This window comes from Thunnus maccoyii, chromosome 4 (assembly GCF_910596095.1).
Source record: "Thunnus maccoyii chromosome 4, fThuMac1.1, whole genome shotgun sequence".
Lineage (NCBI taxonomy): Eukaryota > Metazoa > Chordata > Actinopteri > Scombriformes > Scombridae > Thunnus > Thunnus maccoyii.
In genome coordinates this window covers 5,322,559-5,338,748 of record NC_056536.1, presented here as the reverse complement: position 1 = coordinate 5,338,748, position 16,190 = coordinate 5,322,559, and the positions used below count along the sequence as shown (strand labels likewise).

At 39.5% G+C, this 16,190-nt stretch overlaps 1 protein-coding gene across 5 annotated transcripts in view; it reads right to left on the bottom strand.

Moving 5' to 3' along the window:
* The window catches only part of usp19 (ubiquitin specific peptidase 19), a 32,216-nt gene extending 18,370 nt beyond the window's left edge, over nt 1-13,846 (bottom strand). For all 5 annotated transcript variants that reach the window (XM_042410476.1, XM_042410477.1, XM_042410473.1 and 2 more), the window contains exons 1-5: nt 13,563-13,846; nt 12,066-12,465; nt 1,988-2,116; nt 1,558-1,694; nt 481-1,065 (exon numbers count right to left, since the gene is read on the bottom strand). In XM_042410476.1, coding sequence (XP_042266410.1) covers nt 481-1,065; nt 1,558-1,694; nt 1,988-2,116; nt 12,066-12,300 — 1,086 coding nt within the window. In that variant the 5' untranslated portion in view covers nt 12,301-12,465; nt 13,563-13,846. The remainder of the gene's footprint in view (nt 1-480; nt 1,066-1,557; nt 1,695-1,987; nt 2,117-12,065; nt 12,466-13,562) is intronic.
* Between the last annotated feature and the right edge of the window lie 2,344 nt (nt 13,847-16,190).

Here is a 16,190-nt window from a genome sequence, read left to right as displayed (position 1 = left end):
TATTAAAATCATAGGGCTGAATAATTTGAAGAAATTATCTGTGATCATGATTTTTTTTTCCATAAATGAAATTACAGGTCTACAGTAGTTTTAATAGTTTATTTTGATTTGATTGACTGAGAACAAAAGGAAATTGAGGAAATTTGCCAATATCATTCTAGCTGGCAAAATCAACACTCACAAACTAAAACTTCACCTCCAACAGATTAAGACACTGAATTATCCAAGTCATAATTAAAATTGCAACTCTTGCAATTTGATTTAGAAAGAAATTATTAAATCATTCAGCCCCATTTAAAATCACATTTTGTAGTTCTATTAGGGTTTTTTGGTTGCATTTCAGAGAATCATACCGTTCTGTGTCATCGCAAAATACAACATCATATATCCAGGGACTAATATTCAGTGTGAAAGCGAGTGATGAAAGCGACCCAGCTGAAGCGTTCAGATGCGTGACGGATACGTAACAACTTTTCTCACCTGAGTTTTGTTGGTATGGCTGGCAACAGCGACAGCAACTCCAGGTTTATGTTCCTGGTCGCTGCCTAATCTCTCTGCTCTGTTGTCTCCATCTCTGTGTTGCGTCTGCGGGCTCCGACCAGCGGGCGGGTGGATGTGTGAATCTTTACCATTGGCTGCTGTAGACTTGACAGAGTGCGTGTCCCTGTCAGGGGACGGTGACGTAGCCTCCATGGTGGTCTTGGGCAGCCGTGAAATGGTGCGCTTGGCACTGGGTTCCTGAGGCAGCTGGTCACCTTTCGTGACTGTGACGGGCTTGCTGGTGGTGGTTGACTCGCCTCCACCTCCACTTTTCACCCCGACAGAGGCCGTGTCACATGGTTGTTTGTTTTTGAAGCAACGCTTGACACCGCGATCAGCTTTGCTGCCGCTGTGCCTTGACTCACTGTGTGCAGGTGAGGAGGGAGGCTGAGGCTGAGGCTGGAGTTGTGGCTGTGAGGGGGTCAGCTTGGGTTTCTCTGATGATTGCAAAGCAACATGCCTTGTCTCCTGTTCCTTTACATTTTTGGTCTCTGCGGGTACTGCCTCCTTTTCCTTCTTGTTTGACTGAAGCAGAGCAGAGCGAAACAAAACCACTTAGTGATGTGAATACTACTTACTTACTTATGAATAGGGATGGATATCATTAGAATTTCAATGACATTATAATTTACTACTCTTATCAATACTCCAGACTTAAGTCCATCACTATCACTAAGTGTGTGTGTGTGTGTGTGTGTGTTGTGTGTGTTGGAGGAGCTCAAACCCTCGGTCAAATACAAGCACAGACCAAAGGAGATAAAGACAGAGGTAAGGTTGCAGGGCAACCAGAAATGATCCCTACTCATAACTAACAAATGACACATTTTCATGAAATAATACAATATTATGCCAAAATACTACATTAGTAGTGCAGATTATAACAGTACACAGATGTGCTTATATCAGAACAAACAGGATCATCTGGTTCTATGAAATCCTTCAAGCTTTGACAGACTATACCACAAGACATCGTATTTCTTTGTCAATTACTTAGTTGGTCAGTAGTACATAACTAACCTTAAGTGAAGGCCAGATGTGAAAGGGGATCTTCTTGTGCATAATGAGCAGCAGGAAACCTCCCTTCTCCTTGTACTGGACTCTGCTACATGAGGCCTCGATTTCCTCCTGCAATTGGCAGCTCCACTGCCGTCCATCTGAAAAGTGAAAACATGCACACACACATTATTAGAGAAGACCTGGACTGATACACTCAACATAAACCATACATAAAAATACTGCAAAGATAAAATATACCAGTCAGACCAAGATCTTAACATATATCTGAGTTAGACATGTATGGCTACATATCAAGGTTAAAGCCTAAACACAAAAGCACAACAACAACATTTCTTTTGTGGTTTTATTTTAAAACCTACTTCTTTCATTTATGCTCCACTGTTTGAATGTATTCATTTGAGTTTATGTCGCATGCATTACTATGACTTACCTGGGAAGCACACATGGCAGTGTGTATCAGTAAAGGTTGTGTTGATGTCCTCTATCCTCTGCACCCCCTCCCCACAGCGCAGTCTGACAATCACTTCATTAGCGTTCTGCTTCCAGTCCACAAACACATCTGAGAAAAAAAAAAAACACAACAGAACAGAAAGTCACAAATGTGAAAACCAAAGAAGGAAATTGAAATATGCACTTCCCCTTTCCACTATTATCATTAGAATACATTCAAACATATTACACAGGCTACTGCTTGTGCAAAATTTCCACTGCAAATCCTAAAAATATCAATTAAAAGACAAAGTAGTCAATCCCATCTGGCAAATATGGACACAGGGAATGAAGAAATCCAAAGTGCACAACAGGAGATAAGTAAGACCAATGATGAACATATGAACACATGTACGTGCTACTCTGAGAGAATATAGACACATGCTGAGAAACACCTGCTCATAAATTCACACAGGCCATAACATTGCACTCATGTGCTCAAGTGGGTCAGTCCAGAGCACTCATGCACAGACAGGCAGAGTACAGTGAATTCAGTCACAGAGGGGACATCTAAAATTATCCGTGCCACACAAACAGTATGCCGAATAAACTATTCCATGAAAGCAAATGATCAACCATGATCAGTGTAACAAAACATACTACCAAGCCATGCATGCACTTTGAAAGGCAGATTCAAATGCAGAAAAATATCCCAAAACATGAAAGCCAAAGTAATCCACTGTAGTACCATTTTTCATAGTGGCCTCAAAGTTGTTGCTGTGTTTGAAAATAAAACATCATCCATGAAGTACAGAAGAGTTCCAGATTCCAAGCTAGCAAAGAAGTAATGTATGGATCGTGTGCACACTCGTATTCCGATTTTGTCTACAATAACAACTAGAGAGCCTCAACTTTCCCACCTTGCCCTCTTCACTCTCTCTCTCTCTCCCCCAGTCTCGCTCTCACTTAATCGCTCTAGAAAGGTCACAAGCAACACCCAATCCCTCCCAGCTGGTGACAGTTGTATTTCCAGTAAAGACACGCCACAGTGTGCTCTCATGACCAGGCTACTAATGCAGATTCACATGAGTAAAACTATATTTTAATAAAAAGTTTTTATTATAATAATTATTATTATTGCAATGACAAACAATGGACACCCACTCAGGTATGTTTACATTAAAATTAGTGAACCAATCCAATTTTTAAAAAGATGGTTTATCTCTGCATTAAGAAATTATACCCTGCTATGTAAGACACCTATTTTAATTGTTTCCTTCACTGTTTTGTACAGTGTCCTATAGTGTTTTGTATAATATCTGTGTCAGTCTGGGGATGATATGGGAGGAAAATGTATATGGGCCAAAGTCTAATTAACAGCCAAATAAAATTATTGCCTCATTAGAGTAAGAGCAATAATTACATAACTGCATTTTAATGTTATCAGTGGCCCTGAAAGCAATCATAATGGCTCAGGTTTTTATCCACGCTTATAAATTAGTCTTTGAATGTACCGAAAACCTATTAGATGCATTACACCACATATGGTTGATAACAGAATATGAGTATCAAATCTCAATCAGTATAAACAATGTTTGCAGTACAGGCAATGATAACAATTGGTCTGTCAACCCCAACCATTTCTAATACCTCTAATAATATTCCTACCGGTGAGAATTGTTTTATACTCAGTCTGACAATTATGACACATGAAAAAGAGCGCAGCTAATAGCAAAGTGAGACACAGTTTAAAGGATGACTGATGTGTATGAACAGAGTTGGTGCTGGTGTATTTTTAAAAAAAGGATGGTACAGAGGCAGAGAAAGAGAGTGTCAGGGCATTCTCATGACCTTGACAAAGCCAGGTTTCCCAGATTAGGGCCTGACACTCTCTCAGCTAGGGTTACAGCACTTCAGCATTATGCGCAACCAACAACACAAACACTAACACACGCAACCGTCTACTGAGAAACTATACCAGCATCAAAACAGAGACAGCATGATAAAGCATAGATGCACCCAAACAAAGTAAAGGGTACACACTTATAGCACTGATGAATCAAAACACACAGCCCAGTCCTCTCTCGTATTTGTGTTCAATGCCTAAGCAAGAAGTAACATAGTTTATGTTACTATACAAACTTCCTTTCTGTCATATTCAGTGTGGCAACAGACAGTACACATCACACCTCGCTTGATGGAGTGAACCTGTATCAAAGGCTGCATCGATCAAATATCAGGTATCCATACTGGTGCAGTTTGCAGTTGATTATGTGAGTAATCTAGCGTAGGGGTGGGCAATATGGCAAAAATGTATCATGATTTTTTTCAGACAGGTTCACAATCCACAGTCCACAATCTTATCACGACTCTTTTTCATGTTGGTTTTTAAGACCATTGTGCAAGTTACCATACGGTACTCGAGTCAAGATTCAAAAAAATTTATTGTCGTCTATCACATAACGATAGAAATTTCTCTTAGTTTAGGGGCTCACAAACAACATAAAAACATACACACATAAAAGACAGATATAAAATTACATTAAAATACAAACAATTCCATAAATAAATAAAAGGTGTGCAAAGCTGCATTAAAAAGTATTTTGGCCTTGTTTAAAATGAATATTGCCATGGGAAGCCAAACTAACAGTACAACCAAACTAATTTCCCAGGTGAAAAGCAAACAGATGATGCTGCATTAGCATTAGTGTGTTGTTTTGGATAACTAGCAGGATGTGGAAGACACCAACACAGTACACCTGAGCTGACATCACGGTAGCTCACAGAATAACAGAAGTTAGTGCTACCAGTTAGCAGGCGAGGTAAACGCTAAACAATGGCATTTAACTGCAGCCCAGCTGTCAGTTTAACAAACATAATGTGCAGCAGGTGAGCTTCCTAGCACGACATTAAAACTGCTGTAGATTTAACCAGCAGATTGGAGATGTGGTGCAAGGCGCTCACCATGTCAGTGATGTTACCCGTTAGCCTCCTGCTATCAGACTGCACTCTGTCACAGAGCTGAACTGATACAATGTGCACTGTAGCACAATATCAACAACCTCTCTGTAAAGGCAGATCGTGGAGACATTTCAATCGTACATGATATAATATCATATTGCACACCCCCTACTCTATCGTGATGTGTTGTGTTCACATGTGAGATCCATTATTAAGGCAACTTCAATCTCTCCAACCTATAATACAACATATTCAAGCAAGCTATTGAAATAGAAAAATATCACCTGAATATAAACAAGATTTGTGAGGAAAAAATAAGTATATGCCTCCATGTAAGACATGTTGGATACGCAAACTAATTCCACACACAAGTCTAAAGTGGCACGTGGCGAAGATAACGACCACAGATACCATGCCATATTTAGTTTGTGCAATCTATGTATTACAGCTGTTACATAACAACTATAGATTGAAAGATGCACCTGTTTCACTCAAGGTATTCAGAGTTGGGTTGATTTGAGCTTTGCTTCACAGTTTTAAAACTAGGGCTCCAAATGATGTATATTTTCATTACTGATTAATTTTCCAATTTTTTTTCAATAATCAATGATTGTTTCCAAAAATAGCATAGGAAACTGTGATGCACAAGAGGACGTCATGTTTTTCCAACCACCAGTCCAAAATCCATAAATATTCAATTTACTATAATGTAAGACAAGGACAAGTAGCTAATAATCACATTTGAGAACATGAAAACATCAAATGTTTGGCATTTTTGCTTGAAAATTGTCATGATTATTTAATTATCAAAATAGTCGCTGATTCATTTTCTATCGATTGACTAATCAATAAATTGGCTAATCATTGCAATAGTTCAAATATAAAATACACTCAGTCACTTCATTAGGTACACCTGTGCAATCTAATGTAATGCAATACAACAGCTCTGCCATAAATTCTACTTTTATGAATTTTATACATTTTCAGTTTTTATTGACATTGTCAGAAAGGTTATAGTTCTATTTTATGTTTATTATTGAGGTTGTAGTGGGTGGTGGTGGTGTACTGGAGTGCATTGAAGTGTTCCTAATATTTTGCCCCCCTCAAGTATGTTATTGGAGTGGAAAAAATATTAGGAGCACTGTTCAATATAATGCACCCCAGTACATCACCAACACCACCAGCTACTACAACCTTGATAATAAACATAAAATAGAATTATCATGTGACAATGTCAACAAAAACTGAGAATGTATAAGCTTTGTAAATGTAGAACTCATGGCAGAGCTGTTGTATTGAAGTGTATTAGATTGCACAGGTGTACCTAATGAAGTGGCCAATGAGTGCATATTAAAGCCACAAGCAGAGATGAACGGGCCCTAGCACCTCACGCCTTTTGGAGGGAGTGGCAGCCATGGCATTGCTACTGGAGGTCAGCTGACACTGCTCTGAATTTTCAGGATTATCAGACACTATGTGAATGGGTAAAATATTATTTCCTGTGTGCAGTACATGGCCCTGGAGATGACATATTGGAAATTGTATATAAATTAGATGAACTATGTGTCATTTAGGCTCCATTTCCTGTTGCCTGTAGGCAATACTACATAAGTTTAATATTGATCCAACAATACATTTACCAGAGGGCAACTGACATGGATACCCATTTCCATGGATTTTACCTCTGCCTACCAAATTCTGTACATCTAAGTCAAATTTAAAGGTGGGCGCTTTGACTTGAAACTTTCTAGGGGGCGCCCTTGAGCCATTTTGCCACACCTAAGCCTAAGACCCATACCAGTTATCAAGTTACGCCACATCTGATGCATGTGCAGTTTTGAGTTTGAACACTCCTAGTGCCTCAAAAATGCTAAATACTTACTAGATGGATGCAAAGTTTCGTTTTGCATGTCCTAAAGGCCTCAAACTTGTGTTTGGAAAATGAAAATTGCCGCACGAAATCCAAAATGGCTGACTTCATGACCAGAGAAAAAGTATCAAAAACTATGTATTATGTCCAGAACAAGCGGGAAGCTCCGGGTCTGAAAAATGGGACCAATGCAGAGGTGACTTAAAACCTGCCTTCTCTCTAATGGCCAGAAGGGGGCAACTCCACTGGTTGCAAAGAGAAGTTCTATTAGGGCTGGGCGATTAATTGAGTGTTATTTTCAGTTACGATTTTGGCTTTCAACAATTATGAAAACAAGATAATAGAAATAAAATGATAATTGTGCTGCACTCTGTTTTCGCGGAGTATCTTATGTTATAAATCCAGCGCACCCCTTTCCTTTAAAGTTGTGCACTTTCACCCCTTCCTAAAAGCCCAAACTCACTCTCACTGGGAATCCATAGTAAGACATCAGCAGCATGTGAGCACACTCTATCTGTTCAACCCACACCAACTCTGACCTGCGTTCAGTGACACAGAGCCAGCTGTCTGTCAGCTGCAGCTCCTGGGGAGCTGGCTGGGCAAACTGCCTTCATCAAGCTGACTGACAGCAGAAATTTACTGAACCAAAATAGTTTTCATGTCGGCTCCACGGGAAGAAATCAGCAGTGTTTGTATTTATTGATTCAGTGATTTTATTTCCCCGCTCACCATGGCAAGTAAGGGGAATCTGCCTGTAGTGAAACAGGCAGCTCACAGACAGACTGGGTGCTTAGATTAATCAATGTAGATACAACAGTATATTTGTGTGATTTAAACAGCTGTCTGTGCAGATCAGGCTTCACTAAATGCGACAGAAATAGACCGGGAGCTTAAAAAACGTTTCTCCATGAGATGCGCGTCACTCATGCATGTCTTGGAGTGTGGATTGATAAATTAATAAAATGGAAGCATTTCTGTTCCGTGAGTCGATGAGTAATTGTGTTAAATAATCATGATCTTAATATTGACCAGAATAATCGTGATTATGATTTTTGCCATAATCAAGCAGCCCTAAGTTCTATTGTATGGAAGTCTGAGAGAAAATGACCCTACTTTTCACTTGATTTATACTTCTGCAATGAATTTTATGATGAGGAAGCAGTCAACTGGGGGTTTTGATTTGCTTTTCTGACCAGCATACGAGCAGTTCCCTCCGAGTTTTCTTGGTCTTCCAGATCTCATCTTGACCTCCACAGTTTCCCTAAACCGCCATCTCTGAATTACATTGCGCACTGTGGAAACTGCAAGCAGACAATGTTTTGCTATCTTCTTGCAGCCTTCCCCTGCACCGTGGGCATCAATAACTTTCATTTTTAGAGTCTTATACAGCTGCTTAGAGGAACCCATGGTTGCAGAGTGTTCGCACAAGTATTTGTAAAGCTTTGAAACTGGCACCAGCTGACATTTCCTAATGATAGTTGTTGACATGCCTAAGGCCTAACAAGCTGATTAAAGTCTGAGACCTTATAAAAAGAATCTAAGACTTTTGAACTCTTAGGGTGCCCAAACCTTTGCAAATGCCACAATGATGTTTTTATTTATTTACTTAGTTTTGTTCAATTTATGACATGAAAAGTAACTATGTTTTTTCATATCCTAGAGAGACTGTTTTTACATCTTTTCAATTAAAAAAAAAAATCACCAACATGTGTTATTTGTCAAGGGGTGTCCAAACTTTTGCACACAACTGTATTTCTTGCATCAGGATATCTACTTCCAGGGATTAACCAGTGTCAGGCATATTCATTACATGAAGCAACTCAATTACAATTTTTAGTCATTTACATCTCAAACCTGTAATGACTCCTGTGCAGGAGAAATAAAGGATGAGGAAGTAAGGTTGTTTTCCATTTAACACCTACGGGGATTAGCAAGCATATTTGTTTCGGCTTCAAAGAAGCACAAAGTGTTCAGGGAGTAAAATACAAGGATAGATGCCTTAAGCAAAGGGGAAACTACAAATCATTTTGGAAGTCCTGTGCAAGGATTAATGCAGAATAATTTAATACCTATAAAATACTTCAGTGGTCAGTCAGCGCAACATATAGCTCCCCTCCTTTCTTTCACTAAATTAGGATTTGTCCTACACAATTTGTAACTGCACACAACATTTCCTGTATCTCTAAAAACATAAAGCTGGGTTTACTGAGCCTACCACTAGACACAGATGTTGGAACAAAGAAACATTAACATGTTCTTATTGTCAAACGCATGTGTGGGGGCATTTATAAAAAAACAATAGAAAAAAATCCACCTCTGGATGGCAACTTTCCTCCTCGTACACTTAAATGCACATTTAGCCACCAGTGCTACAATGACAGGAATGAAACTGTATAGAGGAAAGCTGTGATCCACATCCACACACATGTATGTAAAATGCAGACTAAAAAAATACTTTCAATGAGACACACACACACACCCCATAATAAATAGAAAGTACAGTATGTGCACAGTGGCCATCAAACAAGCTTTCAGGCTGAAAGGAATAAAATTAACAGCAAAAGGAAAATATCGAAACTCTTGAATAGCAAGAGACTCCATGTTGTTTATTACACACGATGGTGATCACACATGACTGTAAAATGAAACATGGTGTTGGTATGGTATGTACAAAGAGCTCCTCCTGAGTAACCAAAGCATGTTATTGTCTTATGTAAAAGAACATTTGACAGATCAAAATATGCAGAAATTGTTGCATTCTCATGTAACACAATCCTAAATTATAAATGCGTTAATGAATAATAGAATTTACAGTCAGCCATAAAACACCCATGACTGTGATCTCTATATAGAAACCTTTCTCAAAAATGACCCAGTCATAGGCTTTGTATTAGCACCTGGGATTAATTAATTGGTTACAGGTTTTAGTTGTATTATTCACAAAATGAGATCTCAATATATGGAAACTGTAGTTAAGTAGGAGGGGTTGGCAACATCCAACATTTGACAGAATTGACATCTAATAGCTGCAAGATGTGTCAATTTCATATTCATAACTGACAAGCAGTTTTACTTTGAGCACAACAGTGGTGTGAATAAATCAAGTATGTATGACAATTTCAAAATAATCACTGCACCTATAAAATGTGTCTAGAAACCTCATGAGACAATGCAAGACATGTAAGTAAAGTCTTTTGGGGTTCCAGAGGGAGCTATGTGGAGTCAGACAAATTAACAAGTGATGTCACTGAGAAATCAATGAAATTGAAAAAAATGTGGGGATGTGGAGCTAGGAAGAAGTGAGGTTACCAGCCCTCTGTAGCGCACTCTTTATCTCTACTTGAGGCTAGCCCCTTCAGGCTACGTTAGTCGCTACTAGCATAACACAAAATCGAGGCAAGTTGCAATGTGGGTAATGCTGGTGCCAGAGGGGTGTACTACGAAGCGAGATTAGTGGGTTAGCGAGGTATGTTGAGCCTAAAGTCAGGGTTTTCAAATGTCACGAAGGTGGCTCTCTTTTAACCTGGCTAGATCACCATGGTAACTTATGTTGCAAACTTAACCTGGTCCGGAGCAGGTCATGTTCCGCGTTTTGGCTTAAATTGGCAATAAACTACCCAACTACCTGATTTGCTGCCAAGTCCGTTTAACACTGCTGGTAACGCAGCTATTAGAACACCGATTAGAAAACTGATTAGTCTTTTATCATACTTATCATTGATTTGATATGTCATATTGTAAATTTGTAATCATGCAAGAGGTTAGGGTTACTTGCGGGATGGGATTTTGTTACAATAGATCAAACTGTATTTCAAATAATAAAAAAAAAACTAATAAAAAACAGAAAACTAATGAAGAAATACTTAGAACAAAAATAAAATAAAATAAAATTGTCTATTGGTATTTATCACAGATAATATTCAGTCTATAATATTAATTTCACTTTGTTGGCCAAATTTGGCCAAAACCTAAAGTGATTTCCACTTGTCCCTCGTTATGGGACAGAGTCAGACCCTAAATGCACTTCTTGAGTATAATGTTTAAATCTGCAGCATCAAGTTTAAAGTTTAAAAGCTTTGGATGTGGGAGGCACGTAGAGTGCATTGAGTGGTAAAATAAGTATATAAACTAATTACATAATTAATAAATTAATGAATTAGTGTTTTATTAATGAATTTACACGATCAGCAATTTTCTGCCAGCATTCATCTCTCATCTTATTTGCAGCAACAGCGTTGCTTTTTGTTGTGATAATGTATTGACCTGTTCTTCCTGACTGAAGTAGGCAGCATGCGATACTTCCATTTTGTGCAGAAAAAGAGTCAAATGACGCGCCAAACACACCCTTTCATGGGGACGCGCACAGAGCCTGAAGCAGAAAGCCTGAGTTAACAAAGAAAGTTCATATCCACCATCGTGATACCACTTATCTCTGATCGCGAGTTTAGGGTTCGTCGAGCCAGCTCACACAAAGAAAGCCTGGGTATGTTGAACTTGCTTCGTAGTACACCCCTCAGGTTTTGACAAGGAAGATGAATGCTTGGAATAAACAAAAACACGCTATCTCCGGTTCTGCTGATCATGTTTTACTGCCTTTGTTCATCATCTATGACATGAAACCAACACTTTTCCACACAGTCAGAAAAATAAAAAGTGTGCATTCTTGTAATAGTTCAATTATAAAATCAATAAAACACACTTGACAGTAGTGGAAGTTGTACCAGCATCTGGTTCAAAAGTTGTTTTTATGACATCACTCATATTTAGCACTGAAGCCGAGAGCATTGTCGCAGCGAACAGAAACGAGCAATGTGCTGCTCTATGTCACACTGTTCCCCGTTTCCCTTTCAGTTAAGTAGTTAGATCATTTTGAGACAAGAATGTTTGTAAAGTTTACAGCCTGTCATGGTGTTATCCTGCCTTACTCTGTGTACAATAATGCTGCTAAAAAAGGCAGTGACTCTACTGACAAATGACTTTTCCTACTATAACAAGTCAATGTCTGCTGTAAAAAGGCCTATTGTCAAACAGGCCTATACACCTCAGTGTATTTCAAACTGCCATAACTGAAATGCACTTATATTTGCATCAGGTACTACACTGAATTGTAAACAATATCTATACTGTGGTGTGGTTATAACACCTTATTCCATTTTAATCTCCAAGTAGCCAATTAACACAACAAATAATCTGTAAATTAATCAGTAACAAATGTTTTACTGGTTGCAACACTTTTAGCCATACTTACCTTTCTTGACCTCTGCAATAACTCCATCAGCTGCTGCCGCGGCGGCTGCTGCTGCCGCCCTCTTGGCCTCTCTGCTCTCCTGGTTAGCCCTGTCCTTCTGCTTCTTTTTACTGGTACTGGAGGACAACTCTGAGCTGTTGTCCCTACCGCCGCCTCCTCTCTGCTGATGCTGAGCCCCACTGCGACGGCCCGCTGTCTCACTACCAGCCACACCGCTACCGCCGCTACTGGCCATCTTCAGGCACTTGGCACTAACAGGCCGCCCGTCCCCGGAATCACTACCGCTGCTGGGGTCTGGATCTGAGGTGTGCCTCTTCCTACCTGGCCCGGCTATCTTGGCGATGATACTAGTCTGAACTCTCCCAGAACAGAATCAGGAAGGCTACGAGGGGCAGGGGACCTAAGGAAGAGGACAGAGAGACCTTTAATAATGGGGAGGAGAAATTGACAGCAATATACATGATTGTCCGGCATCACGATGTACTGTGTGTCTACCAGTGAGTAAAGTTTAGTAATGACAATCTGCTTTGTTTGTGACATGCACACAAACACGGGGGCGGAGAGTGTTTCCCAGCTTACATATAACCAGGAGCATGTTTTCAAACAACTACCACAAGGCTGAATGAGAAGTAAACACTCATGTCTTACAAAAAAAGCACACGGCTTCACCGTTAACTACACTGACGTTGAGCCTTGCCTCGTTTCCTCAACATAGCAACAGCAAGTAGCTAGCACAGGCAGTCAGATGACAAAGGACAACCGCTAAATCAGCCATTTTATTCGGCAATCAGTACAACATATGTAATATAAACATGGTTGATGTTCATTAGCCAGCTAACAAGCTTAACAATGCAGCTTCACGTCTCCCGAGTTGTTAGCATGTTACGTGGTGAGTTAGCCAGCCGACTGCAGAGGTTCGTTTATTTTAAGGAACACGTGTTTGGGGTTGTCATGTGCCTTTCGGTATGAGCCATTCACAATTGTCTGTCTGTAGCCTTAATCTAACGTTGTTTATCATGTCACCCCATTTATTGGACCTGACGAATACTCTACAATCAGTCATATTAAAACGTTACTGTAATATACCTGGTCCACACTGAGGAAGGGGTGGGGGTGATTCTTAGAGGCTATTTAAAAATTTAACAGTACGTTACACTGTATACAAGTCAGCTGTCTAAACTTTTCAGACTACGAACAACCAGATCAACCAAGTCAGTGGGTTTCTTCTAGTTACAGTTTACCAGTAGGATCACTGCAACTGATCTCCAATCCGTTTCTCCCAGCAGAGCGCAGGAACGGTGGTACAATCAAACGCTCCTTCGAGCAGCTAACGCTAATGTCATTAGCCACACACAGGCAAACGCTAGCTGACACGAAACGGGTTGATATGGCTCCCTATATTACACAAACAATACAAGCGTGACATCCCGTGTCAATTGGCGACCGTCTATGATTGAAATACCACATTAATATTTCCATTAAAAGGGGATACTGAACTGAATTCGGTTCCGTGCACACAATGGCCCAGCGGCTCCTTCTGATTCTCCCGGCTGCTAAGCTCCTTCACGGCCGCGCAGTCCACGGTGTTTCTGGAAGTTTCCCTCTTTTATCCGGGACCCATTTCTGATAACTTCGAACAAGTTATTTTATTGGTTCAGACAAAAGACAACAATTGAAAAAAACTATTCAGTCAGTTGGTGTCATTCGGCCTCCGCGAACGAGTCCTACTTTGTTTAGAACAACACACACTGCTACCCGGCCAAAGTGCGCGCCCAGGCCACTTCCTGTGCGCGTTCACGTGATCTGTAGCTGTTCCTTTACCCCCCCCCCCCCCCCCTCTATCTCTCTCTCTCTCACTCACTCACTCACACACACACACAGACAGACAGACAGACAGACAGACACACACACACACACACACACACACACACACACACACACACACACACATACCATTCCCCGTTTCACAATTTATACAATACATTCGAATCCTCCTTATCTCTATCTTTCACTTCAATTAAATTCAAATTTAAGGGGCTTTATTGGCATGGGAAACAGACGTTTACATTTCCAAAGCAAGTGTGAAACAAAAACAACAAAAACATAAATGTGATTTTGTTGTTACACACACACACATACACACTTAGTATATATATATATATATATATATATATATATATATATGTGTGTGTGTGTGTGTGTGTGTGTGTGTGTGTGTGTGTGTGATTAATGACATATTTGTATAATTGTAGATGTCAGCTGCAGACATAGTCAACATTTCCAATATGTACAGTGCCAAAATGTTTCCACAGAGACTCTCTGTATCATCTGATATCAGCTCATATGACAACACTTTATATGGGTCTTTATTCCCACAGATATTTTTTGAACCCTCTGAGGAAGGGGGTGCCATGGCCATAGCTATAATACACTGGAACTATTTTTAGACAGGGACCCTGTCCCAAATGGCACCTGTGTCATCCTCTTAGTCTGCACTGAATAATGTTGACAATGATGTTGTAGACCTGTGGTGTTCCTGTTGTTGTTGTCTCCTTCTCTTATTTCCAACTCCTGTGGTAGAGCATGACTACACATAAAGAGCATCCTGAGAAACAATCACTTCACTCATGTCTGGTGACTGAAAAAAAATGTTTTCATGAAAGTCTCAAACATTTCTCTGTCTATCAATTCATATTTATATTTTTTTATCAGAAGCACCATATTGCAAATATTGTTTACTTTTTTATGTAACTGCTCATTTATTTTTGAACTTCATCCCTGGCCTCATTTGTGTTTCCTTGCTCTCATTTACCTCAGCTTTTCATTGGGTGTAAAATTTAATTAATGAAGGAGGTGACTATTGATTTCAAGTACACGGAGAAGGATTATCATAATTAATTTGCAGCAAAAAAAAAAAATCACTGGGCTGTGATTTGGGCTTTTTAAATGCTCCTCTTCAGAAAAGGCAGTTGGCAGAAATGATAACTTGTTAAATTGGATCAACATACTGAATTCTCAAACATTAAACGCTAAGTAACCAAAGAACAGTACTTTATAGATAAAAACTACGGTATACAGCAGCTACTAAAAGTAAAACATCTCTCTTAATGTAGCTCCTTCACTTTGGTTTTCTCTTTTTTCCTCTGCCAATTCTGTCTTTGGTTTGTAGTTGGCCCTGCTCTGTCCTGTCATTCTGCTGTTAATACTGTTATTCACAATGATCAGTAATTGCTAAAACATTTGGATAACAAACAGCTGTAACACCTGCAAAGATGCAGACTTTGTCAAACGGCACATCAAGGACTCAACAGCACCCTTATAGAACACAAAAATAGAAATGAGACATCTTACATCGTTGCAGACCCTAAATGAATGCATGCACAATCAGGCCACAAGACTGCAAGATCAGAAAATGGTATGCATCAATCATGGAGGCTTCTTAAATGGATCATACTGCATATACAGTATAAAATTTGATTCTAGATAATATGCTCAAAGAAGCTACTTCAACAAAGATGTTAAGTTATCAAACCTTTATTCACAAAACTGTACACTGTAAAACTTTACACAAACTTCTTTTGGTATTTTTGCTTTGGCAATTATCAAAACCATGTGGCAGCCAGCTGATAGGGGGGCAGTTTGTTGGTTTATTATGTTTCCTAAAACACAAATTGTCATGCAAACAGTACATGAGTAAATTTCAAACATACTGGCATATTATAAGGCACAATTACACACCATATTGTGCATACTGTAGAACACTATACTGTATGTCACTTCTGCAGATCTTATATTTATGTCACAGTATATTTGATAAACATTCACAATCTATCCAAAGGTTAAAAAGAATCTACCAGCACCTCTAAAGCTCATCAATTAACATGTTAAATCTTGTTTGTCCATTTTGAACATAAACTGAAATGTAAAAATGCCAAGTTGTGGTTTTACAGGGGGTTGTCCTGCCTCTCCGCTGGTTGCCTGGCAACCTCCAAGGGCCAAGAAGACTCCAATAAGTCAGAGATATAACCTTTTAACTAGTGACATTTAGAGGTGCTGGCAGATTTTGTAACCCTTGGACAGAGCCAGGCTAGATGTTTCTCCTTGCTTCCAGTCTTTATGCTAAGC